A 27,043-nucleotide genomic window follows, 5' to 3' on the forward strand; every position below is an offset into this window, starting at 1 on the left:
ACAAAAATGGAAAGAGAAAAGAGACAAAAAAATGACTTAGATGACCCCTAGCAGAGCTATTAATATCCACTTTTTTATTTTCTTAGGACTCTATAGCTTCAATCTCCTAGCCAGTAGAACAGGAGCTTTACCGTTGGCTTAATTAGGACATTGCTAATTAAAAAATAACGATTGTGGTAGTAGAGTGCTAATTTTTAATAGCACTTTTACCTATTCCTGATGACTTAAACTTGGCATGACTTACTTGAAAGGATAAAGGAAAATCCAACAATGCTTTTAGTCTGTCCTCTTAGTACTGTTCTGTGAATAAAGCCATGTAGAGTACCATCATGCATAAAAAATTCTAGAAGAATCTCCTGGACCCTATCAAAAAAATTCTATTCTGAAGCCCCAAACACGAATATTTTATGTTCCTTGGAAGATTGGGTGAATTATAAGCCCCTTGGAATTTCCTGGAATCTGTCTATATGACATAATATCAAAATAGATAAAAAATAAAGGCAGAATGATTGGATGTGTTAACCTTAGTAGAAAATAATTTTATCTTTGAAATTTTCAATGTTGAAAATTGTTTCTACCACTGAGGAACTATTTATATAAAAGTATTCTAATGCCATCAAATCATTACTATCTGGTTCACAGTCTGTCTTAAATTTGAAGTTATTTCTAGTGATCAGATAATCAAGAACATAAAGTGTGTAAAAAATAACCTTGGCTCAAAGTCTAATTTATAAGCATTTTTGCCCTGCACATGTCTGCCTAAATTGGATAGTGAAAAAGCACAACTTTAACAGAAGCCATTGACTAGTTATGTGACGTGCTTTGGTAAGTTACTTATTCTTTCTGCACCAATTTCATCATATGCTAAGTGAGACTAAAAATATTACCAGTTCTTATTGCTTCACAAGATTATTATGAGTACTACATAAAGAATGTGTGTGAAAACACCTTGCAAATTGTAAGGCACTGCATAAATCATGGTTGTTATCTCATGATTGCTGATATATATTTAGATCTATATATCTGTACAAAAAAATTCTACAACATAATTTTTAATCACATATGTAATCCAATTAGTTTAACATTTTTAAAAATTACAACAATGTGGTAACATCTTGGAGAAAACCCCCTAGACCCAAAGACTTTAAGAGAAAGCAAACCAGCCAGAAGATGACCACTTTGTGGGCCTATTGCATCTACTTCCATAAGTGGGACGGTAAACTCAAGAGATTAAGATGAGGCATGATGAGAATCAATCACAGCAGAAGAGAGCAGACTTGTATTTCTAACATACAAAAATTGTAGAATATAATTGCTTACGTAGAACTTTGGTGATTATGTAAGCCAGATCTACTATAGAGCCCTAAAACCATACCCATAGAGAGCATTCAGTGAATGTCGGTGCAATGAATGAATTTTCTGTATGAGCAAATCAAAGTCTTGAAGGTGATTTACCAAGGTACATAATAGAAGCAGAACCAAAATCGAGCCAAGACAGGAGAATTCTAATCCAGAATTCTTTACATGCTGCCTTCTGTTGATAACAGACCATGTTACCTCTGGTTGCAGAAAGATGCAGCCATAGTGACTGGACACCTGAACCTATTTCTTTTAACTAAGTTAGTTTTCAGATTGAATGCTAAGAGGGTCCAGACTCTAGTAAGAACATCCCTGTTAGTGACCATGAAGAGTTGACATCTATAGAGATAAAACATAGAGTCAGTATTTTAAGCAAATGAAAGGTTCAATGTAACAATAAGATTAGACTCCCAGGAAAACCTAGATCCTCAGCAGCTGGGACGGGGCAATTCCTGAGACTAAGCTGCAGACTCTGCCCTTGAGAAGAGAACCTTAAATAAAAGTCTACATCTCTAGAGAGTAATACATGCATATTGTTTGACAGTGAATGCTCTGTGTTCACACTATAGTTCTGAACTATGTTTTCAGTATATGTGAATACAAATATATAAAATAGAAATTGTATATATGTTTATTTTAGGAAATGATATACATAATCGTACATTAAAGTGCATTGCTACTAAATGATTTGTCCCATGATTGATATTATTATTTATGCTTATCCAAGGGGAAGTAGTGCAAAAACTGTTTCACGTTCAGCCAATGAGCTAATGCTTCTCAGTACAGAAGACTGCCAGTGCTCTCCTATCCACAGTCCAGTGTACTTTGCAACCCATGGGGTTATGCCTTTGGAGCTTCACTTTATGCCATTTATTTACTGCCTGACAACCTGTTTTGACCCTTAAAAGTGTGAAATAATAATCCTGGATCTGCCACAAAGACTAAAAGAAATAGTGTGTTTATGGAAATTAGTAAATACTCAGAACTGGTTGATAATATATCATGAAAACTTATGAAGTACAGTAGTGCAGTACTTAGAGTGAAATTTGTAGACTTAAATTGTATTTGAAAAGGTGTACTGACAATTAGTGAGTTAAGCATGAAATGTAAAAAGTTAGAAGGCAATATAATTAACACAAAAAAAGAAGAAAGAAAATAATTTATAGTAAGAGCAGATATTAAATGAAATAGAAAACAAAGAAACAATAGAGAGATAAAGCCAAAAGTTGGTTCAAGCCTCTGGAAAGCTTGATCAAGAAAGAAAAGAAAGTACTAAAATGAATAATATTAAGAATGAGAAGATTTTATTATGGATTTAGCAAGGGTAAAAAACTTATAAGATAGTTTTATGAACAATGGAATGTATTACCTAGGAAAGTTGAAGACATAGGTATTATACAAATAGCAATTCCATATGGTACAAACTCTAGAAAAACCCTCACACATACCCTATTCAAGCATGTTCAGAATTGAGCCCCCATGGATGAATAAAGAGATCTCGATGGCTCTGCAGCAAAACACTGTCTCTATCTGGTGACAGCTACTTTGAATTGGAGTTGATGTGTCAGGAGAAAGGCAATTAGCCAAAGTTCTGTGACAGTAAGTGCCCTATGCTTTTCATGGGTAAGTGCTAACTTAGTTTCCCAAGAGCTTGGAAACACCAGGAGGAGAGGGGGCTGATATGCACTGGAAGGAGGAATTCGCATGACTGTTCTCTGAGCTCTCTTTCTTGGCATGCTCCGAGGAGGCAAGATGTGAGGCAAGGCAGCTACCCCCACACTGCTGTGTTGTAGGCTGAGGAACCATGTAAGCATACTTCCTACTTAATGATTTTTATTTCAGGGATATAGCTACAGATACACTTCTATATAACAGCAGACATGCTAAAAGCTATTTGCAAAAGGAGTCCTTTGCTCCCTGTAACTTTACTGAGTAATAAATTACTATTTAGCTATGTTTTTGTGAAGCAGCAAAGACATAATGTGTAATTATTATGGTGCCATTCTAAGTAAATTTTTCAATCTGTATCTCCTCTCTTTAAGGATAAGACTAAATTCCTTTTTTCAGGATTTAAAAATTCTCTCAATCATAATTTCATACTGTGCAATGCTACTCAGAATACCCCATAACTCTAATGTTGCAGAAAATTCTGTGAGAGGTGGAATATTCTCCTCTTCTATGTAAGAATGAACAATCCAAAAGTTTTTACAAATTTCTACCAGAAACAGTATTATCTCTTCCAATAGAACACAAACTTTCTTTCTCCACAATATGGGTGTTAAACCCCCTAATTATAAAGGGCTTCATCTTAGAAAGCTTCTTCTTTAGGGCCTTAGCAGATAATTACTGCCACCAATGATTTTATAGAATTTATTTTCTTGGATTTTATAACAGGCAGATATTTATTTACTTTCTCATCTGGAAATGACCTAGGGATAAATATAAGTTACAATTTATCTGTTTTGTCTTTTTTATTTAAAATGTTGCTATTGTTTACTCATTTTTCTTTGTACTTTGTGTTTAATAAACAGTTGTATTTGGGGTATAGATGACAAATTCAATTCCTCAGCTAGACAGAGAATAACCATGTAGCATATATAGTTCTGACAAACAAGGTCATAAAGTTTTAAAATGATCTTTAAGGATTTTTTTTTCTCAAAAGTAGCTTAAGGAAAATGATTTTCATAGTTCTAAATCTTATAGCATCACCAGACAATAAATGCAGTTTGATACATTCTGCATGTATGTAGGTTACTTCGTTTGCCTGGAAGGTCTCCTGAACAACAGATATTTTCAGGCAAAGGCTAAATGAAATCTTGATGGGAATATTATAGATCGAATTTAAGCATCAAATGAGTGACTTAATTAATGATCTTGAAAGTTACTTCCATCTCTGAGAATCTCTATCTTTAGATATTTTATAATGAGAATAGTGGAGAATTAACTCAAAGGCCTGGTAGCCTAATTTGACCTATGAATTTAGAAGAGTTGTTCATACAAAAATTTTTTTTTCAGATACCGTACTAGAACACCATTATAAAGTTATTGAACAATAACACTATACAAAAACAGTATTGACTTTAATGTCTTCCCACTACCAGCATATTGTGGACAGTCTCTTAAAGGCACAAGTAAATTGTTCTGAGGTGGTGGACAAGACAGCCCACTTAAAAGACCCTGAATGACGAGGGCATTCAGTCAGTTGTGGTTCCTGTTAGTGAGAAGAGGTAGTTTGGCAGTTAACCACGGGTGACTGGGAACCAAGCCTCCAGTCCTGCTGATTTCTGAGGTGTGCTGTCTTTCATACTGTGCTGTGTCTTTGATGCTCCCTCACAGGCAGACCGTTTTAAAATCTACCTCACAGGGAGGGGGAAGAGTAAGCTGGGAAGAAGTAAGAGAGCGGCGTGGACATATATACGCTACCAAATGTAAAATAGATAGCTAGTGGGAAGAAGCCACATAGCACAGGGAGATCAGCTCGGTGCTTTGTGACCACCTAGAGGGGTGGGATAGGGAGGGTGGGCGGGAGACGCAAGAGGAAGGAAATATGGGGATATATGTATATGTACAGCTGATTCACTTTGTCATAAAGCAGAAACTAACACACCATTGTAAAGCAATTATACTCCAATAAAGATGTTAAAAAACAAATAAATAAAAAATAAAAACAGCAAACCGGACAAAGGCTTCATGGTGCAACACAAGCCCAGGGTCTTTTGGCTGCATTAAATGAGGGCAAGAAGTCAACACAGTTGAAACATATACTCCCAGAGGGTTCTTTGAAAATAAGAAGTATGTACTGTTTTTTTTGTGTGTGTGTATTTAAGAAAAAATTTATTGGAGTGTAGTTGATTTACAATGTGTGTTACTTTCAAGTGTTCAGCAAAGTGATTCAGTTATACATATATTCATTCCTTTCTAGGTTTTTTTTCTCATAAAAGTTATCACAGAATATTGAGTAGAGTTCCCTGTGCTATATAGTATGTCCTTGTTAGTTATCTATCATATATAGTAGTGCATGTATGTTAATCCCAAACTCCTGATTTATCCCTCTCCCCCGCCCCACCTTTTCCCTTTGGTAACCATAAATTTGTTTTTGATTAAAAAAAAATCTACCTCACAATCAGTATGTATCTCGTACATCTTTACAAAGTAAACTGTGGTATTTTGCAGAGGAGTCAACTCTCCCTCAAAGGAAAATTTTCATCATTTTATGTCTTAAGTTGCTTCAACTTCAGTGTTACTACTGGGGAATCACTGAGTTTCAGAACAATGCAGTTGATTCGGGATAAAAGATCGCAAACTTTAAAAAAACAATTAATTTATTTTTCCTTTCACCCACAGGTCTACCCACGGATAGCGCCGGCATTTTGGCACTACCTGCGGGTAGAAGTGAGTAGCGGGTACTTGAACTCTCCCACCCTTGCTCCTTGCTTGCTGCTGGCCCGGTCTGATCTGATGTGCCCATTTTATTCAAGATGCAGCTGCCATTCTGTGTAAACATGCTCTTCACGCCACCACCATTCCTTAGAGTCGGGTCAGAAATCCAAATCACCAAAAATACAAGATCATCATCTTTCTTAAAAAGTTTCCAAATCAAGACCATATCATATGCATTATAATTGGTGAAAAACGAAGCACTAAATTATGGAAAACCATGCTTGCATCAGTTCTTAATCAGTATTTTTGAGAGAGCAGAATTCCTCAGCTTGACTTTACAGTGTGTCAAGGTAAAGGAAAATAACCCTGCTTCACTCCCCTTCTCTTCTCTTCTGTCTCCAGGACCATGAGCAGCAGCTCTCCTATTCCTCCACGAGGTCCAAGGCCCCCAGTGCCATCATCACAGGTCTCAAGCCAGCCACCAAGTACATTTTTCATATCCGAGTGAGGACTGCAACAGGGTACAGTGGATACAGTCAGAAGTTTGAGTTTGAAACAGGAGATGAAAGTAAGTTTCACACAAAGATATAAAATAAGATGTTAATTTAGTGTGGTTCCAATGTGACCTCATAGTTGAAAATCTGATGTCCCAAATTTTGAATAGTCTCATCATGCAGGATTCTGTTCATGTAAATACTCATACAGTCGTTTCAGTTAATGCTTTGGTGCTATCGTTAAATATTTTCATCACTCAGGCCACAACGCAGAGAGTCTCACTGGGTGGTGTTAGCCTAATTGTCCGCCAGTCTTGGCATCATAATGTGATACTAATGAATACTTGGAAGAGAGTAAAGCCATGAGCAAATGATTTTAGCAGTTAGTTCAAAATTATGCAGCTTTGGCTTGTTATATTAGATCAATAAAAACAGTGGTCAGGAGACAAACTCCCCTGAAATGCACATTATAAGTTTAAATATTAGATGCATGGGCTTGATTAGAAACTCAAATTAATTTCATAGCGTCAACATTGAAAACTAAAATGGGAGAAGAGGGGAGTGAGGCATTCCAAAGTCATGTAACATAGCATTAAATGTCATGTTCATTCTAAACCCAGTTCTACCATTGAATTATTTTTTCAATTTTAGAAATCCATCACATTGCTATCTTTGTAAGGATGATATAGGTGGCTTTTGCTATGTACTTTGATGGAAAAATATCTAAATACCTAATTATAATAAAATTCTGGGGCTTCCCTGGTGGCGCAGTGGTTGAGAGTCCGCCTGCCGATGCAAGGGACACGGGTTCGTGCCCCGGTCCGGGAAGATCCCACATGCCGCTCGCTAAGCCTGCGCGTCCGGAGCCTGTGCTCCGCAATGGGAGAGGCCACAATGGTGAGAGGCCCGCATACCACAAAAAAAAAAAAAAAAAAAATTCTGTTCCCATCACTGTTAAAATACCTGTATTTGCATAAGAATTCAAGAATAGCAACTTTATTTTAAAAAGTATTTATGAAAAACAATAATAATGTCTAGCACTTATTGAGCCTATTCTCATAGGTGCCAAAAATGATGTGCAGTATTTTACATGTGTTGTCTCTTTTAAACGTTTCAACATCCAATGAGACCAGTATTATTTTCCTAATTTTACTTATGAGAAGTCAGAAGCCTAGGGAAATTGAGCAACTTGTCAGATTCATGCAGCTGGTAAGAAAGCTAATCTAAAATTTGAAACTCAGGGCTATCTTCTTCCAAGGCCAGTACTCTACCATCCTGCCAAGTCCTTCCATTGGAATTATAAAATGCTAATGGTAAGACCACTGATTAAGCCACAATTCGCCCAGTTTATCACTCCCTGAAAGTGAAGCTATGTGAGTTTCTAACTATATGACAGAAGGAGTGTTCTGTTGTTGTTTTTAGGTTAATGAACAACATTGATCCATAAGAGCTTTCTCGTTACAACTATATCTAACTAAAAAGTGGAAAAGCACTGACATATTTAATTAAGAAGGAATACAGCTTAAGGAGGGAAAGTGAACAAAGGAATAAAAAGAATACTTATAACCTGGATGTTTAATATCTGTGATAGTCATTTGTAATCCCACTGAAGTCTATTGACTTTTCAAGCTAGAGATGAAATTATTGGGAGTGTAGTTATCACAAAACTCCATAATCAAAAGCAATATAAAATATTCAAAAAATTTCCCTGCTATGTCCTATTGACTGCTTTCTTCCCTGCCCAAATGTCAAGACTTAATCTAGGTGCAAAGCCAAGGACACAATTCAAGGAAAGTTTGGTCCAGGGAAGAGTCACATCATTGTCTTGTCCAGGGTATGTTTATTGTGTCTTATTTCACAGAAGAAGAAATTCATCTAACTTTTTAAAAGTATGACATTTTTGAGTATTATATCATCAAATCAGAAATGTACTCTCAAACTCATAGGTCTAAATCTAGATAATTCATTTATGTTTGTCTGGGACTTTTAGACAAAGCAATCTAGTCTAATAAGAAAACATAAGTTCTGATCTAAATATTGTATTTGATTTTAACTCTAAATTTCAACTTATTGTACTTTCAGGACTAAAATTCTTTCAGATGTTATATAAAAGATAAGTACTTTGAAACTCCTTAGCAGAAAGGTCCCATACTTACAATGACCCAGTATAATATTGATTCATTCAATGAAAAATATATAGGATGGTTAATATGTGCCATACTCTGCGTGAGTCTCTGGGGATAAAAAAGTAATAAGACCTGCAACCTCTGCCTTTGCATAATTTATAGTCTAGATTTGTGGGAGGAAAATGAAAGTTTCAATTAAAAAATACAAGGTTGAATGACATGTACTACCAGACAGATATGCAAAGAGTGCTATGAGAGCATAGAGAAGCTGCCCTAATTCAGCATGAATAGATCATGAAGGTCTGGAGGATGAGACGCAGTGGCTCATTCTTTAAAGAAGGGTGATAAAGGAATAGCAAAAGCGCTTAGACCTGAAACAGCATGAAAAATTTAAAGAAGAGCCAACTATTTGGTGTGACTACAGTGAGGAGACATGAAAAATTAAATGGTGGGAGCTAAAAGCAGAGAATTATATACAGGGGCCAAGAACAAGACGAAGTTGCTCTTTGGGCCATGTTAAGCTTATTGCGCTTTATGAAGATATTGAAGATTCATGGGAGGATTTTAATTAGGGAGTAATATGACCAGTAACATGTGCAAGACTGTCTGCTGAGCAGTTTACACAAATTATCTTTTTAATTCTGCTAAGATTATAACTCTTTTTAGAAACTTAAGTAGCTTTACCAAAATCTGATAACCAATGAGTGGAGGTGCAGGATTAGAACCCTAGAAGCACCTGACAGCAGCAGCAGACAGCAAAAACCATATTCTGAATTACTGATTTATAAATGTCATGAAAGTGACTTTTATAATACTGTTGAAGAGACAACAGTGTTTGAGAAGAGTTTGAAAAATATGTTTGTGTAAACCTGGAGTTTGGGTGCATAGAGTGGCTCTCAAGTCAATTTACAGCCTGAGGAAAAATTATTTAAAGGATCATTTTTTATCTGGTTAACTTTAAATTGCATTTTCAAAGCATGCTGTTTATATCCAGGAGAGAATTTCAATGAATAATGTCATAGTAAGATATGCGTAGGTTTACTATAAATTCAGGAATATAATGATATGAATCCAAACTGACAGCATCAGTCTTTTTCTCTACATACCCTCTTAGCGCATCTTTAAATTTTTATAGCTTTTGTTTTTCAAGTACTGTCTGAATTATTGTAATGTCAACTTTCTTATTAAGGTCTCTCTTGTGTCTTATTTAATTAACTGACTTTATGCATAGAGATGGGGTGTGAAGTGGGAAGGTGAAATTAGGTACTGTCTCATTTGATGGTCTAGTTCAAATTTTTTAAAACAAGCAAAACAAAGTAGTTTACAATGTCATTCCCTTTAGCCATACCTATTTTACTTTGTTCAACTTTTAGTTTGCTAACAACCAATGAGACGATAATATAAAATATGAAACAATTCTTTTTCAAAATTATAATGTTCTTAACTGATTACTTGTACTCTACAAACATAGTGGCTTCATTTATTTTTTAACATCTTTACTAGAGTATAATTGCTTTACAATGTTGTGTTACTTGCTGCTGTTTAACAAAGTGAATCAGCTATATATACGCATATATCCCCATATCCTCTCCCTCTTGCGCAGCCCTCCCACCCTCCCTATCCCACCCCTCTAGGTGGTCACAAAGCACTGAGCTGATCTCCCTGTGCTATGCAGCTGCTTCCCACTAGCTATCTGCCTTACGTTTGGTAGTGTATATATGTCAGTGCTACTCTCTTGCTTCGTCCCAGCTTACCCTCCCCCGTCCCCGGTCCTCAAGTCCATTCTCTAGTAGGTCTGTGTCTTTATTCCTGTCCTGCCCCTGGGTTCATCAGAACCATTTTTTTTTAGATTCCATGTATATGTGTCAGCACACAGTATTTGTTTTTCTCTTTCTGACTTACTTCACTCTGTAAAATGAAGTAAGATGGACGCTAGGTCCATCCACCTCACTACAAATAACTCAATTTCGTTTCTTTTTATGGTTGAGTAATATTCCATTGTATATATGTGCCACATCTTCTTTATCCATTCATCTGTCGATGGACATTTAGGTTGGTTCCATGTCCTGGCTATTGTAAATAGAGCTGCAATGAACATTATGGTACATGACTCTTTTTGAATTATGGTTTTCTCAGGGTATATGCCCAGTAATGGGATTGCTGGGTCATATGGTAGTGCTATTTTTAGTTTTTTAAGGAACCTCCATACTGTTCTCCATACTGGCTGTATCAGTTTACATTCTCACCAACAGTGCAAGAGGTTTCCCTTTTCCACAACCTCTCCAGCATATTGTTTGTAGATTTTTTGATGATGGCCATTCTGACCAGTGTGAGGTGATACCTCATTGTGGTTTTGATTTGCATTTCTCTAATGATTAGTGATGTTGAGCATCCTTTCATGTGTTTGTTGGCAGTCTGTATGTCTTCTCTGGAGAACTGTCTATTTAGTTCTTCTGCCCATTTTTGGATTGGGTTGTTTGTTTTGTTTTTTGATATTGAGCTGCATGAGCTGCTTGTATATTTTGGAGATTAATCCTTTGTCAGTTGCTTCATTTGCAAATATTTTCTCTCGTTCTGAGGAGCCATCACCATGACTCCTCTTGCTCTGTTTTTAGACCAGAGGTTGGATTTTTTTCCAGAGTCAGAATATGCTAGTGGAAACTGGCCAGCAAGTTTAAAGAGTACTAACTATGACTGTTAGCACTATAAAAAGAGCCTACTTGAACTATAGCTATTGGAATCCTCTTTTCCTAAGTCTATAGAACAACCTCATTCCCTATGTTATATAGGAAGAGAGAGAGAGAACAAGGGAGAGAGAATTGACTGATAGATCTATAGATAAGTAGGTAGAAAGTCACTCATATATAGTCACAAAACACTTTCTTTTTGTGTTTCAATATGGACATTTCATATGTCTGCTAATCTCTCTTAGGACTAATAGTGTACAGCTAAATATTATGTTCACTAACAGCATTTATTGAACTGCTATTGTGTACAGGCCTTTTAATTAGGTACTTTAATTGATCCCCCCATCCTTTTGGAATAGAGTTAACAAAATTACAATAAACTACAGAATCAGTAGTAAGAAAGTAAGAATATATAAATATTCCATGTGGATCTTCTCGAAAGATAGGTGCACAATATATAGGTGTTAGAAGCTCTCAAATATAAGAATTTTCTCAAAATTAATATAAAATCCATATTATGCCCCAAAGTATCAAACACACCCCCACACATGCACACACACTGGCGTGCACGCACACATACACACTGTCAAGTACAGGCCTTTTTGGCTTATATGAATGAAACAACAGAAAATTTTATCTGCCTCATATTTGTTTTTATTTTTGAGCTTATTTTCTGGAGAAAATGTGCTTCTTTTCAACGAAGAAAAAGATGAGAATTAAAATTGAAAAGTTATCTACATAACCAATAATGTTATCCATATCCTTACAAATTGCTTGAAAAACCATATTTGATTCAATTTTAACAATCATCTGTTAAAATTACATGTACATTGTTCAAAATAAATAATTTAATGATAAAGCAGTCAAACATTTGTTTTTATTTAAAACACAACCAAGATTTATCTAATATTCAAATGTAATTTACAGAAACAAAAAATACTTTTATGGGTTCATTTTTTTAAACCAAAATAAAATATATCCTGCTAGATTGCAGTCAACTTAAACATTTTACTTATATACTGTACAACAGTTTGTGAAGCTATCAAAAGGTAGGAGAATCCATAGCTTAAAGCCAATTTTTAGAAGAAAACTGGAATTTTACATGTAATTTATCTCTTCCATTGCCTTAATGGTTATCCAAATGATCCAGTAGAGTTAATACACAGCCAACATATAAGCAATGCATTCCTTTTCCCTGAAAAGATTAATTACACCTTAAATTTTAATAATATGTAAATTTAGGTTTTTACCTGTAAGCTACATGAAGCACTTCTGTAGCACCAAAGCCACATCTGTCAACATTTTAAAATATACCATTATTTACCAAAGTAGTAATGATGGACTAGATTTATATCACTTAAATAACTACATAAAAGTCATTATGATTAACTAACCAAAGTATAAATTACTGAATCATGGCAAGTGTTTCAAATTAGAATCTTATGCCACATCTTACACATTTATACAAAAAGTGTTATGTTGATACAAATGAATAAATTTAATCACTTAGTTATTTTAAAAACACCCATAAAATTTAGCTATTTTTAGTATGGTTTCATATTTAAGCAGTTTGATTAGTTTTAACAATTTATGTATGGAAATGATCCTGAAAATTAAGGTGTAAGATCGTGTCTTTACTTTCTTCTTCCTTAGTCTATTTTTCATGCCCTCATTTGACTAATTTTTCTATACTCAACTTTCTACACTTAAAAACTCCAAATCGTTGGGTATTTTCTACTGAATAAAATGTGAGTTTCTCGACAAATATTCAAGTCTTCCTCCAATCTAATCCGAATTGACATCGTTTCTGTTCTATTTTCCTCTAGTTAACATATACCCTGGGAAAATGTATAAATGCTCATGCATGAAATTTTCTGAATCTTCATCCTATCTAAGTTGTGTCTGTGACTTCCAGCTGGCATATTCAGAAACCTATCACATTACAAATAGTCAGTCCGGCTCACATGCTACACCTCCTGAAGTGTTTTTGATCAATCCAGTGAGAAGTAATCACTCTTTCCTCAGACTTTCTGTAATATTTTATTGTGTGAGGGCTTACTTCTTTACTAAGTTGCTAGCACTTGGAGGTCAAGAACTGTCACCTGTGTATCTTTGTGTCTCATAAAATGTCTTATACGTAGTTTCCAATACACATTTAATTAAATAAATGAAGAATGTGTAATTTCAAAATATGGAAGAATAGCATATTGCCTACCAGTCGAAAAAGAAAGAATCAAATATTTTATTTGCCACAGGTAAGCAACATTGCTTGCTATATTTTGGGTAACAAGCTGTAACTGATTTGAATCATGTAAAAACATGATATATGCAATTTTAATTACAAATTAATTGTTAATTCTAAAATTTGGGGGTATTTGAGGTAGAGTAAAATGACTTCTTTGTTGTTAAATAGATATCCCTCCTTACACATCTTTTTAAAAAAAATCTCTATATGTTTGATCCAGTCTATTGGTTGAAACCCAATCTGTACTGCTTTAATTACCAAGGATGAAATTAGCTACATCATTATTAACAGCAGCCAGAAATTTGAGGATGATTATTAATGATGAAGCAGAAAGAGGGCCAGCTGACCCTGGTGGAGTAATAAAAAAGTTAATTAATCAAGAAGGAGGCAGATTTCATATTTATGAGTCTACCCAGAGGAGGATGAATTCCAGTATATAAGACTTTAATTTGAAATAATCTTCAATCAATAGCACACTTTCAATGTTGGCAGCCATAGCTGTCTAAAAAGAAACATCAGTAGGCAAGAAAAATTTTCTAGCAGTTAGGTTGTCTGAATATAAATTGGCCTACCTTATGACACAATGAAGACCTCTTGTAAGACTTCTTGCTGAAGTTAGCTGGATGCTTATTCAGCATGTCATAAAGGAAATCCCTGCTTTGGTTAGGAGGTTGTGATAGAAGTTTAATGTAACTTCTAACATTGATATTTTATAAAAACAGATACTATTTAGTGAGTTCTAATTATGCTTCAAGCACTATTTAATTCTTTATGGCTACTAATATACTTACAACCTTTGAAGGGGGTGCTATTATCATGCCTATTTTATGGATTAGAAAACAAACACAAAGACGTTTATTAACTTACCAGGTCCTCACAGCTAGTAAGTGTTAAAATGAGGGTATTATGGCATTAGACTCTTTTCATGCTTGGAACCAGGACTGAGTTCCCTTTCTACCCATTCAGTGTTTTCACTTTTCTTATTCAGGTTGGTCATTACTTCTAATTTTCTACATGATTATTTCTTATTCTTACCTCCAATACTCCACTCTTCCTTAACTAATTATATTCCTCCTTAGAATAAAATGTGTTTGATTTTCAGAAAACTATAATTATTTACAAATCATCACGCATCAAGTTCAGAGGGTTATATGTGTTTTAATGTAGATTTATGTATTAATGCACACATGGTACACCTAGTATGCCATTCTAAAGGGGCAAAATAATGCAGTTAGTCTGATTACCTTAAATGTGCTGGGACTTGATGAAAAGTAACTATTTGCATAGAAAATGGAAGTCTCCTTTTAAGAAGCCTGCATTGACAAAAATATTTTGCTTCGGTTTTGCACGGATCCAAAAAAGATTTTAAATGATGGGGACCGGGCTTATGTACCATAGGACAGATTGAAGGCCTTAATATGAAAAATATTAAAGACTATAACTTTGCTAAATGGGCTGGAAAGAAAATCATTCACTGTTAACAGGTACTTAGAAGTTGTAAAATGTGTATATCAATATGCAGTGTTACAATTTGGATCATATTTAAAAGGGAACTAACAAACAGCAATGAATCTATTTCTTAAAACAGAATATAGTTTTATTTTAAGCCAATAAGCTGCAGCAACGTACAGAAAAATATGATTTCTTTGGGATATAAGCCATCATCCCTTGACTAGAATTTTTTTTTGAGATCAGGAGCCATTTCTTATTCATTTTTTACTTCATGTATTGCTATGCATGTGCCTGACAAATAGAAAAAAAACAAACAAAGATAAATAATATATGCTCTCTGTCTTCAAGAAGCTCACCACTAACCTCACTAGAGGCTCTTGTAACAGAGTTCCTTATTTGTGTCATTCCCAAAGTCTAATTTTAATTTGACTTGATTTGAGATGAGATGGATTGCTTCTATCAGCCATCATATAAATTGCCTGAATTTTTCTGTCAAGCTATTTGACTTTTCAACCTTGAATTCTTTAACAGAGCAAAAAACGTTCTTAAGACATTTTAAATTGCTCCAAATTTAGTGAAAAATATATTCTCTATGTAATACTTGAAGATTTAGAGCCATTCTTTAGACTACACAAATCAGCTGTATTGACTTCTATTGTAAAGTGGCTTTTTAATGTCATATTTTAGTTAGAAAAGCATAAAGGGCAAAGCAAAGATAAACCTAATCTCTTAATATAACCATATGGAACCTATCTGGAACTGCTCGTATGTTTCTTAATTATGATTGACCTCTCACCCTCATCTGTTGCATGATCATTTACTATTCTCAGGACAGCGTTGGGAGTATTGTGATGTTCAGTCATTGCTTCTAGAATGCGTTAGGGTAGTTCCAGCTAGCTGTAGGGTGATGCCCAGTGGCAATACATAGATGTGGTTCATACAGGCAGGGTAGAAACACATGATGCTGGGATGAAAGTGTCCTTTAGAAGCCATGGACTGCAAGGATGACACAGCACAGGGCCTTGGTTCCTTTCATAGCTTTATTTCCTATTTCCCGATTGAATTCTATCCACCTGGTAGTCCATTGTTTCCAGAGCTGAAAAAATTTGAGAGTTGAATGAAAGAGTTGTCAAAACGGCCAAGTCAGGTGAAAAGTACTTTATGGAAAGTACATAAATACTAAATACTATCTGCCGATGTCAAAACATAAAGATATAACGTAGTTTGAATTGTACTTACCACGGTACCAGTACGCAGTAAAAATAATTTTAAATTATCTAACGTAACATCTTTTAAATGTGTATTAACCCAATGCAAGGCATCTATCTGCTTTTGCCTTTATCTCACTGTGAAGTCCCAATACTGAATGGACAGATGTTTATAAAATAAACCCAGCCAGCTCTACCAAGGCCTGTGTGAAGAATCAAGAAGCAGCTTAAGTATTTGCGTTACACTTTACTTTTTCAAGGGAAACAGTAGTTCAGTGAATTTAAATTGAGTAATAAGAATTCTTGGCAAAATAATAGTAGGAACCATTTAAAAGACTTAGCTGTGTGTGCACAAACCTGAGCAAGACATGCGTGAGCGCATTACCGACTATGCAACAGGCAAAGAAGCAGAGAGCGGCCACCATGCTGCCAGTTATAAAACAGCTGATTTACCACAAACTGAATCCATATTCTCTTAAGCTTTTGGAAAACAGAGCATCCTTTAAAAAATGCTCTTGCACTATAGGTATTTTTTTAATTAAATAGTTCTATATGCTGTATACAAAACAGAAGAGCAGACTAAATGATTTTTTTCAACAATCAGTTTCAGCATTTCTGTAAACAATAAACATTGCAGTATGACTTAATGAAGTTAGCATACATATGTATATTTATATATACATATATGTGTATACCTATACATTATACATATACTTATATTCATATATTATATATGAATATATAATATACATATATTATGCATTTTTACACACTTCCTATTCTCATTCTGAGATGAAGGAATGAAATTGGCAGTGTTTTCAATAGTGTTGCATAAGCTGTTATCCTTGGAAGTAAATGGGTTTATTTCTAAATCTGATACAAAGTTTGTTCCAAATTTGACATGATGAGAAAGAAAGTGAAGGGCACTTGAAAGGAAGCAGCAAGAGCTAAAGAAGGCAGAAGAATGTTCAGCTGTTCGATTTATTTCCTCACTCCTTCACTCAATCAAAAAATATTAATGAGGGCCAGATATAAAGGCAGGCACTGGGGACTCAAAGATGAAAAGAATAAACTTGTTCTTGACTTTCACAAAAGTTAGTTGAGAAGTTCAGATAATTACACAAGATTACAATACAGGGTTACATGCGATGCCTCGAGGGGCACAAGGAGAAAAATCCAAACAAACGTGTCAAGGAAAGCTTCCAAAAATAAATAACGTCTTGAAGGAGACTTTAAAGTTAAATAAAACCTGGCTGTGAAAATGATGGGGATGGAGGGTGGGATAAGAGGGTTGGGGAGTCTCTCGTGTGTGCAGGTAGAGATGAAAGAGTATGGAACTTTCTAATAACTGAAAGAATTTCAATATGCCTAGGACTGTGGTTCTCAAAATGTGAACCCTGCACCAGAAGCCTCCAGCAACACCTGAGAACATGTTAGAAATGCAGATTTTCAGACCCCACCTCAGACTTCCTGAATCAGAAACTCTGGGGTCTAGGGGTGGGACCCAGCATTCTGTTTTTACAAGAACTCCAAGTATTTCTGATGCACACTCTAATTAGAGAGCCAGCAGTTTCATCAGAGGGTACAAGGATAGGAATAAGGAATGATGGGGGTGATAATCTTGGTACAGGAAATACAGGCTAAGGGGCTGGATTCATAGGCAGGGGCCATACCATGCCATCCCTTACCTTGCTACTGAAGCTAAAATCTTCCTGAGTTTTTATTTTTCTTCCAGTTATTTGTAGTTTTGGAGACAGGCAAGGCAGTCAGAGCAAACTTTCCATAATGGACTTTCCTGGAACCATTGCTAACACATCTAATTATTTCCTCACCTTCATTTTATCCACACTAAAAATAAATCCTTCCAAATATCTTTTTCATTGTCACACCTATAGCTGTCATAACTTCCAAATTCCCCAGAGACTATTTTAGCCTTAAGAATTCACCTACAGAAGGCGCTGGAACGCTGGGAATTATCAATTTAAATTCTAACACATGCTTGCTCTCTGCCAGCGTTTAAGCCTGCATATTTCTCCTTGACAGTTCATATTTGGTCTCTGGACTTTCAAGACACAGTGAATTATGACCTGCTCACCAGAGCCTCTTGAGAAAACTGGAGCTGAGCCACCCCATGCCAAACCTTCAGCGAAAATTGGTCAGTCCTGGATATTGAAAAAGTCGTGGAAATTAAGTTGTCTGGGAAACTTCATGAATCTAGATATCATAGAGGTAAAGGTGATATGTTAGCAAAGCAAAGTTAGACGCCAAGACTAATGTGCCACACAAATGTGTCACTGACTCGTCCCAGGCTAGGTTACTTGGTTGTTTGTTCTAATTGGTAAAGGAAAATGATACATTCAGGTAGGCAACATAGGACTTGGTATCTTGGCTTTGAGGATTTCTCCACTCCAGACCAGTCTGGATCAGCATCTAAGCTCTGCTACTCCCTAGGTATTAGTACCTAAGGAGGGTAATTTAGTCTGTTTAAGCTTTAGTTTTCTCATCATTTCTCATCATGTATTCATTTGTTTGTACACTGATTCATTCAGCAAATATCTGTGAGAACCCATTCTGTATTCTTTACTAAGTACTCTTCTACATGCTAGGGATACAACAGAAACAGACCGAGATCCCTGCTGTTCCACAGCTTACATTCTAGAGAGGAGAGAGACAATAAACAGGCAATAAGTAAGATATTTAGAATGTCAGGTGATGCAGAGCTAAGATGTGTTGCCTCAATCTCCCCTTCAGGACCCAGGCATTTATCCCTTCAGTTCATGGGAACACTGCTTGCTGAAGACTCACAGCTGAATTCCTTTCCCAACATTGCCTCTGTCCAAAAGAGGTTGAATGCCCCAGAGACATCTCATCTCCCCAGGGGCAGTCAGAATTCAAGACTGATCAATGAGAGGCACAAAGATTAGTCCCATCACTTCAATTCAGGACAACTGTGAAGGGCCAAGTCGGCTCCAGAACTCCCTGAGGTCGGCTGAGGTGTTTGTAGCCACCACATCGCAGTTCAGCTACTCCATTTTCCCATTTCTGCTTCCCTCACTGCCCCATGTGTCCGTACTGAGGTCACTCTTCAGTAAACCTATAGCATGCAGAGCCCCACTGCAGAGTCTGCATCCCAGGAAACTCCATCTAAGACAGATGACGAGAAGTGCTCTGAAGGAAAGTAAAGCTGAGGGGACGTTAGGGAGTGCCTCCCTCCTCCTGTGGTCGTGAAATGTTAACTCTCACTATAATCCTAATTTGGGGGACTCCCCTGGTGGCTCAGTGGTTAAGAATCCGCCTGCCAGTGCAGGGGACACGGGTTCGATCCCTGGTCCGGGAAGATCCTACATGCTGCAGAGCAAATAAATCCCGTGCGCCACAACTGCTGAGCCCATGAGCCACCACTACTGAAGCCCGCGCGCCTAGAGCCTGCTCTCTGCAACAGGAGAAGCCACCGCAATGAGAAGCCCACGCACCGCAACGAAGAGTAACCCCCGTTCGCCGCAACTAGAGAGAGCTTGTGCACAGCAACGAAGACCCAACGTAGCCAGAAATAAATAAAATTTATAATCCGTCATAGAGAAGGGCCTTGCCCTTGGTCTTGAAGAAGAGGAAAGATATAAAGAACAAGCATAAAGGAAAGCATAAAGAACAAGGAAATTTTTTATGATAGCAACTGATTCGAGCAATTCAATTTGGCAGATATTTCACAAATAGACAACTAAAGAAGCAGTAAAGAAGGATTTTGGTTAAACGCTTAAGCTTTTCCCCACACTCACTGCTGAGGGCCCAGGTTCAAACCCTGGTCAGGGAACTGAAGTTCCACAAGCCACGGGGCACGGCCAAAATTTTTTTTTAATTTTTTTAATTAATCAATTTTTTAAAAAAGAGCTCAAGCTTTGTATTGAACCCTGGACTTAGATCTTTATCACTTTCTATATATCAGACCTTGGGCAAGTCAGTTAACCTCCCTGTGCCTCAGTTTCTACATCTGGAAAATGGAGAAAATACCACCTACTTTCTAGTGTTGTTCTGAGTATGCAGTGACTCAGTGTGTGTACTTAGCAGACTATCCAGCACTCATGTGGTTAGAGCTCAGTAAGTATTGGTTATTAATACTGATTTTATTGGTATTAATTTTCAACTCTAACATTCCATTCTAGCAAATTCAAAACTGTATTTAAAAAACAAAACAAGGACTTCCCTGGTGGTCCAGTGGTTAAGACTCCACACTTCCACTGCAGGGGGAGCATGGGTTCGATTCCTGGTCAGGGAAGTTCCATGTGCCACACAGTGCAGCCAAAAAAAAAAAAGAAAATTCATTCATTCAAAAAATGAAACAAAACATTATTCTTTATTATCTTCTTGCATGTAGACATCTTACAATGGCAATCAAGTCATTCTCTGATTTCTCCCTCTGACATTTATTTTTCATGCCCATTAGCTAACCCTTGAGACTAGTAGGCTAGTCTTAGTGTTAGCTTTTGTTTAATTTTTATAGGTGACATATAAGCATGAGTGAGATTCCCCAAGATGAGCTGACTTTCCAGGGGTTACACACTGAAGAACTGGATTCAACCAAGGAAGCTCCACACTTGAACTTGTGAGATATCGGATCTTAGCCAGCATAGGAGGCAAGTCAGGGAGCCTCCATCAGTTCCATTCCAACAACATTATCTTGTGGACCCAGAACCACTGTCTCTCCTGTTCCAATGGTAATCAAATTATTTATGGGTTGGGCCACCTTTCTTTTAAATACTTAAATTACAAAAAGTCTTAACGCCAACAGACAGTATAGCATAATGGTTAGGTCAAACTCTAGAACTAGACTATCTGTATTTAAATCTGGTTCTGCCATTTCTCTCTGCATAACCATGGACAGGTTACTTAACCTCTCTGTGCCATAGTTTCTCCAATTATAAAGTGAAGCTAATAATACTACTGTCTCATATGATTGTTTTGAAGATGAAATAGGTTGATACATGTGAAATGTTTAGAACTGTGGATTACATACATAAGCACTTTAAAAGGGTTAGTTATTATAATAATTACTACCCTTCCTCTGAGGGGGACTCCTTCACTGAGTCCAATATGAATTTTTGAATGAGCCTGTGCTGTGAATCAGCTGCCACTCATCTCCAAAAAAAAAAAAAAAAAAAAAAAAAAAAAAAAAATAGAAAGAAAAAAAATTAAGAAGGAAGAAAAATAATGTAATTCTGGCAAGAAACCTCCCTTAGGTTACCCTATGTGGAATCCTCTTCAGTTTTCAAATAGAAATGACATGATTTATGTACCCATAGCCACCTACCCCAGTATAAATTTTTAAAATTAAATAAATAACTGAACAACTGATTTCCTTGCAAAAGAATAAGCAACCCACAGAAAATCACATTTATCTTTATATTGAAAACTATATTTTGACTCAGAATAGGTATTAGTTATGCTATTACTTCTATAAGTAATAAGCATAGAATATCCTATTTGAAGAAGGATTTTACTTTTTCAAATTATGGAATAGATGCAGGTTTGAGAATTTTTGAACTTTTATAAAATCACATTTTTACTTGCATAATGACTGGAAAGAGGGATACTCCATTCTTTTCCAAATAAACCTGTGTTGCCTGGCAGACAGAGCACCAAGTGGAAACATACCAAGGAGCCTTAGGGTTATCTAATTGCCCTTAGCACATTCTTTCTACTGTCATTTTCTGTACTGCAACTCAAAATGCCTTTTGAATCCTTCTAAATTGTTGACAGCTAATTTCTGTCCATTAGAGACCCACTTCTCACTGTTTGTATTTATCTGTCTTAGGAGCTGCATCTTTTTATAGCTAGCTAGCTGTATTTTTGTCATTTTCCCCTCTCTCTTCTTGCTTAACTGGCCACTGTGCTGATAGATTTCGAATTGTATTAAACATAAACATGCAGTTAAGATACCCAGTTAACACTCATGGTGATTTTCTTTTAAGTTATGTACCTTTACAATTGCTATTTACTTGAATTCAGCAATAGTTTTTTGGATTATAAAAATATATCATTCATGATTAGGCTCTACCCTACCCTTGAGATTATTAATAGAAGCAGGCAGTATAAATTAACAAGTTTTTATTTAAAAAACAAACTTCACGTGAAACTGTCTCTGTCACCATTTTCCCCAGTGTTCTTACTGCTTAAGATAAATACTTTAGTATTTACAGAAAATGAAAGCCACAAGTGAGTAAATAGGAAGTTGATAGGGTAATACTATCTTTGCATTGATCTGTGACATCCAGAGACCTCTAAGTCCTTAGAACTTGCATACATAAGGAGAGAAGGGGCATCTTACTTAGTCCATGACTGGGAAGATATTTGAGGGAGTCTCATATGCAACCTTAGCTTCAGACTTCCAATAGCTTATACTGTGGAAATTGGGGGATTAGGACAGGTGAAGAATGCCAAAACTCAGTATGTAAAACAAAAGCAATGAGAAGAATACTTTCTGTCAATCTTCAGAAGAGAAGCGGTGTAGAAAAACTCACTTGGGCTTCCCTGGTGGTGCAGTGGTTAAGAATCCGCCTGCCAACGCCGGGGACATGGGTTCGAGCCCTGGTCCGGGAAGATCCCACATGCTGCAGAACAGCTAAGCCTGTATGCCGCAACTACTGAAACCTGCGCGCCTGAAGTCCGTGCTCTGCAACAAGAGAAGCCACCGCAATGAGAAACCCGCGCACCGCAACGAAGAGTAGCCCCCGCTTGCCGCAACTAGAGAAAGCCTGAGTGCAGCAACGAAGACCCAACGCAGCCAAAAATAAATGCATAAATAATAAATAAATAAATAAAAGAACTAAAAACATTTTTTAAAAAGACTTACATTTAAAAAAAAAAAGAGCTTCCCTGGTGGCGCAGTGGTTGAGAGTCCGCCTGCCGATGCAGGGGACACGCGTTCGTGCCCCGGTCCGGGAAGATCCCACATGCAGTGGAGCGGCTGGGCCCGTGAGCCATGGCCGCGGAGCCCGCGCGTCCAGAGCCCGTGCTCCGCAACGGGAGAGGCCACAACAGTGAGAGGCCCGCGTACCGGAAAAAAAAAAATAAAATAAAAACTCACTTGAGTTTTTATATGAGCACCTCCATTGCCGGGGGGAAAAAGTACTTAACACATGAATCAGTCAATCTAGTAAGTATATGGAATTTAGAAATTCTTCTCATGTGTTTTAAAGGGGATAGAAGTGACCTCTGTTACACCTTTTGTTAATCATCTAGAATTACTCAATCAAGAATATTGTTTAACAGAACACACCCAAGCATATATATAACTAATCTAAATCATTAGTATCAATTATTAGAGTTAAGAGAGAATTATAGTTATAGTCACATTTCATGTTTTAGGGAGAAAACTGAATGCTTGCTGAATGCTTTTCCCACATATATGCTAACGTATCTAAATTGCCCTTAATTTTTATGGGGATGCTTTCTCAGAAAGCTTGATTAACTAAACAGAGGATTGTTGATTCTTTCACTTGCAATTCTCTTCTCCCTAAAAACATTCCAGGCAGTTTAAGACACATGTACAAAATGTTTCATAACTTAGAACTAGAAGTAGAAAATTAGATCCATAAAAACAAGAAGGAACAAAGTCTTGTTTTGATAATTATTACTAGAGATGCATGTGTGCACCATCTCTGCCTCTGAGATTTCTGGCAGCAGCCAGAGAATAGAGAAGTGATCACGCTCTTATAATATGAAGCACAAATGCTATAGGAAATATGTATGGAGGGCATTGAGGATAATGGCCTCAAGCAGAGCTTTTTCACCAAATGAAGAAGTTTGTTTCATGTGGTATTTTCTGACCACAACCTTTGACAGAAGACCTGATGGAGGTAAAGTGTCACTGATTGAAGGTGTTTTTTCCATGGTGGTATACCATGAGCTAAGTTAAGGAAACAGAGATACCAGAATATCCCAGAGAGGACTACAGTGGAAACATGGGGAGTAAACCTAGGCTTCAAAAAGGACTGAAACAAGAAATCGGAAGACTCTTATGAAAGCAGCCAGTCTTTTTCTTGTTCTACACAGCCACTCATCTCTGTTTCTCTCTCGAAAGACTATTTTTCCCTGAATCTGTGTTCATTTAGGAAAGGATATCTATCTGCCCCATGACTTGCAAACTCACATTTCTGCTTCATTTCAATCATGGATCAAAATTGCTAAACACTGTGAATCCTAATCCCAAATTCCTGGAAGAGAGACTGTGAGTGGCCCAGTTTGAGTCAGATCTCCATCCCTAATCCAATTCCTGTCTGGGAGCCAGAGACAGAGAGAACAGTCTTCCAAAGCCCTACCCTGGGGTAGAGGCAGTTTTCAGAGACAGGGCTGAACAGATATCCTAAGAGATGCTTACTAAGAATTTTAAGGTTAGTCTTCAATGAGTGCTTAGAATGAATTCTCTATTTTTGTATTGAGGGATGGTGCAAGTGCTTTAAAAATAAGATGAAGAAGATGCAGAAATCTTTCTGCTATTAAAGCCAAGATGCCCAACCAATATTCTTGCTCATGCAAAAATAAAATCTCCCCACATTTGCACTGAAACGGGCTGCAGGCAAAGCAAAGATTGTCCTTTGGAAGCAGATTTGGATCTGCTCCCACAATTAAACGTACTCTCAATCGAAAGCCTGGAGTTCCACACCACAGGATACTGTGGAAAAAAAAGATTATTCTGGCCTGGAAATTTTTCAAAGCAAGTGTTCCAAGTCATCAAAAAGAAGCCCAAGGAGGACTGCTCCCATGGAAAAAGTTATATATTCAGCTGCACAGTTCTGCAGCATGCTTTCCAGGATAAGCCATGGAAGAAGTATGTTGTACAAAATGGAATAGGTTGTCTAGTTTGTAGAGTTTTGATCAACTGCCTTTTGTCTGCCAAAGAAAATGATTTTAGTTTTGATAAAGTTGATGATTATACAATTCTTTCTGAAGCAGTAGAATGGCTGAATTGTTTGTATCCAGAAATCAATTCTAGTTGTTGAAAATGAAACCCATATCATCAACATATAGGAAGAAGTTTATCTTTCTGTCTACCAAGATGGCACATATGCAGTTTGTCTACAATCGGTATCAAATTGTGAAGATATTGGTTTAAAAGGTGAATAAATAAAACACAATGCCTGTTTATATTACATGAAATTGTGAATGGGTATGTCAGGAAAATTTTCCCCGTTAGTTCACCATTCTTTTAGAGTGGCGTTTACTCTCATTTTTTTGGAATCATAATACTAAGCCTCAGTTTTAAGTTAACTTGATCCTCTAGGCAATGAATTAAAAATTTAGTGGAAGATATATATGCAAAGCAAACAGCCTTATTTTCTTAAAAATAATAACATTAAACAGTAGAGTAATACTGTGCCCAAAACCCTCTTGCTTCTAATACAAAATATTTAACTTGGAGACCTCACTCATCGTTTAAGGGAAAGCAATTAACATAAATAATTGAGGGACTCTGAGAAAATTGAATCGAGCCATAGTTTTGTAGGACTATAGGTTGGCCCTTTTTAAAATAGGGTTGATTCTCCTTGAATCTTTCCAGAACCAATTATAATGATTGGTTAAAGGTTGAGGTAAATAGTTTGGTGTTATTCAGAACAGGCTTCAAACTGTTTCAAACAATGATCCAAAAACTTGCCCTACAACTTATTTGCTTTCAGGGGATGATCAAATGAGTTCTGGCTTAAGGGGTAACAGGTCCCTGTTAGATGTCTGGGATCTAAATTACTTGGGACACCGTGCTTGGTTCCATAAAACAGAGAAATTACACTCCCACCCCAACATTGCTGGTTTCTGTGCTTTCACAAATACTTCTACTGAAGCCATATAAGGGACAACTGTAGCCTCAAATCTGCTTTATCATTAACTGAGAAAATTAAGTAAAGGTCTTCCACAGGAATTTGTTTAGCTCCAGATTTGGTAGTAATGAGTTTATAATTAGATGGGTTTAAATTGGGCAGATTCTTCCACAATCTGATTTTAACATGCTGTCACGCTAAACTTGCCAGAAATGTCAGTTCATTTGTTTTTATTTTGGGTTTGTTTGTTTTTACATCCATGCAATTTTTATTAAATCAGTGCATGAGATCCGCTAAATATACGCTAGACAGGACTGATTTCCCCCTGAATCTGTCTATTAAAGAAAAAAAAAAAAGGAATCTCTTCAGGCAGAGCATTTGATATTCTTTGTATAACAAAGGTCAGTAACCACCCCCCATCCCATTTCACCTTATCCTTTCTATCCTATCCATCTCATTGTGGGGACAAACATACTCAGGAGGTTGTGTTCAACATTAAACTTTTTTTAAAAAATAGTAAATGGAGATAGAAAACATCCAGCTCAAGCAACATAATAAACAATGAGAAATTATTAGTACCTAGTTTGGAAATATAAAGACCCACTTACCCTCCCGTCCCCTCATATTAGGATATGCATGTGGAAAAATACAACCAAATTCTTTCCCCTTTGGTTCATTATATTAAATAGAACTATCAGTTTCAAGTAACAAAACCCCAACTGGCTTAATAAAAAGTGGGACTTTATTGCTTTCTGTAACCAAAGTCAAGGAGTAGCATGAGATTCAGGCCAAATCCAGGCTCTCCAACTATGTTCTCAATACTTTCTTGGTCTCAGTTCTGCTTTCTTCTCTGTTGGATTTATCTTCAGGCAAGTCCTTCCCATATATATACATGAGTTTATATCTCCAGTAAAAATGGCAATTCTGATGAAACTCACATCTCCATCAACTCTACCTCTGAACCTGAGTATGAATGGTAGCCTGAGAAAAACATAAGCGTGATGTCAATTTAACTTGTCATGATCCATCCCTTGCCTCTCTCTCTCCAACCTCCTATTCAGCCTCTTGATCTGTGCCTCAGACATCACAAAGTACACAGAAACAGCAACTCAAGATGGTGAACTATTTTGTGTCTCCATATATATGAGGTCATTTCTTCAAACTAGAATGTCCCAATATCTACTCATCACCTTGGTGACTTGCAAATTTATTCTAATCATTCTAGGTTTAGCTTAGGAATCACCTCCTTTATAAACCTTCCTTCACTTCTTCCCATCAAGGTT

General features: G+C 36.6%; 1 protein-coding gene across 8 annotated transcripts in view; it reads left to right on the top strand.

Annotated features, from left to right (window-relative positions):
• The window catches only part of EPHA6 (EPH receptor A6), an 867,394-nt gene that overhangs the window by 543,345 nt on the left and 297,006 nt on the right, over positions 1–27,043 (top strand). For 5 of the 8 annotated variants that reach the window (XM_060297939.1, XM_060297942.1, XM_060297943.1 and 2 more), the window contains 2 exons: positions 5,704–5,751; positions 6,142–6,307. In XM_060297939.1, the coding sequence (XP_060153922.1) occupies positions 5,704–5,751; positions 6,142–6,307 (214 nt within the window). The remainder of the gene's footprint in view (positions 1–5,703; positions 5,752–6,141; positions 6,308–27,043) is intronic. The other 3 variants (XM_060297940.1, XM_060297947.1, XM_060297944.1) reach the window with 1 other exon arrangement.

Source organism: Globicephala melas, chromosome 4 (assembly GCF_963455315.2).
Source record: "Globicephala melas chromosome 4, mGloMel1.2, whole genome shotgun sequence".
Lineage (NCBI taxonomy): Eukaryota > Metazoa > Chordata > Mammalia > Artiodactyla > Delphinidae > Globicephala > Globicephala melas.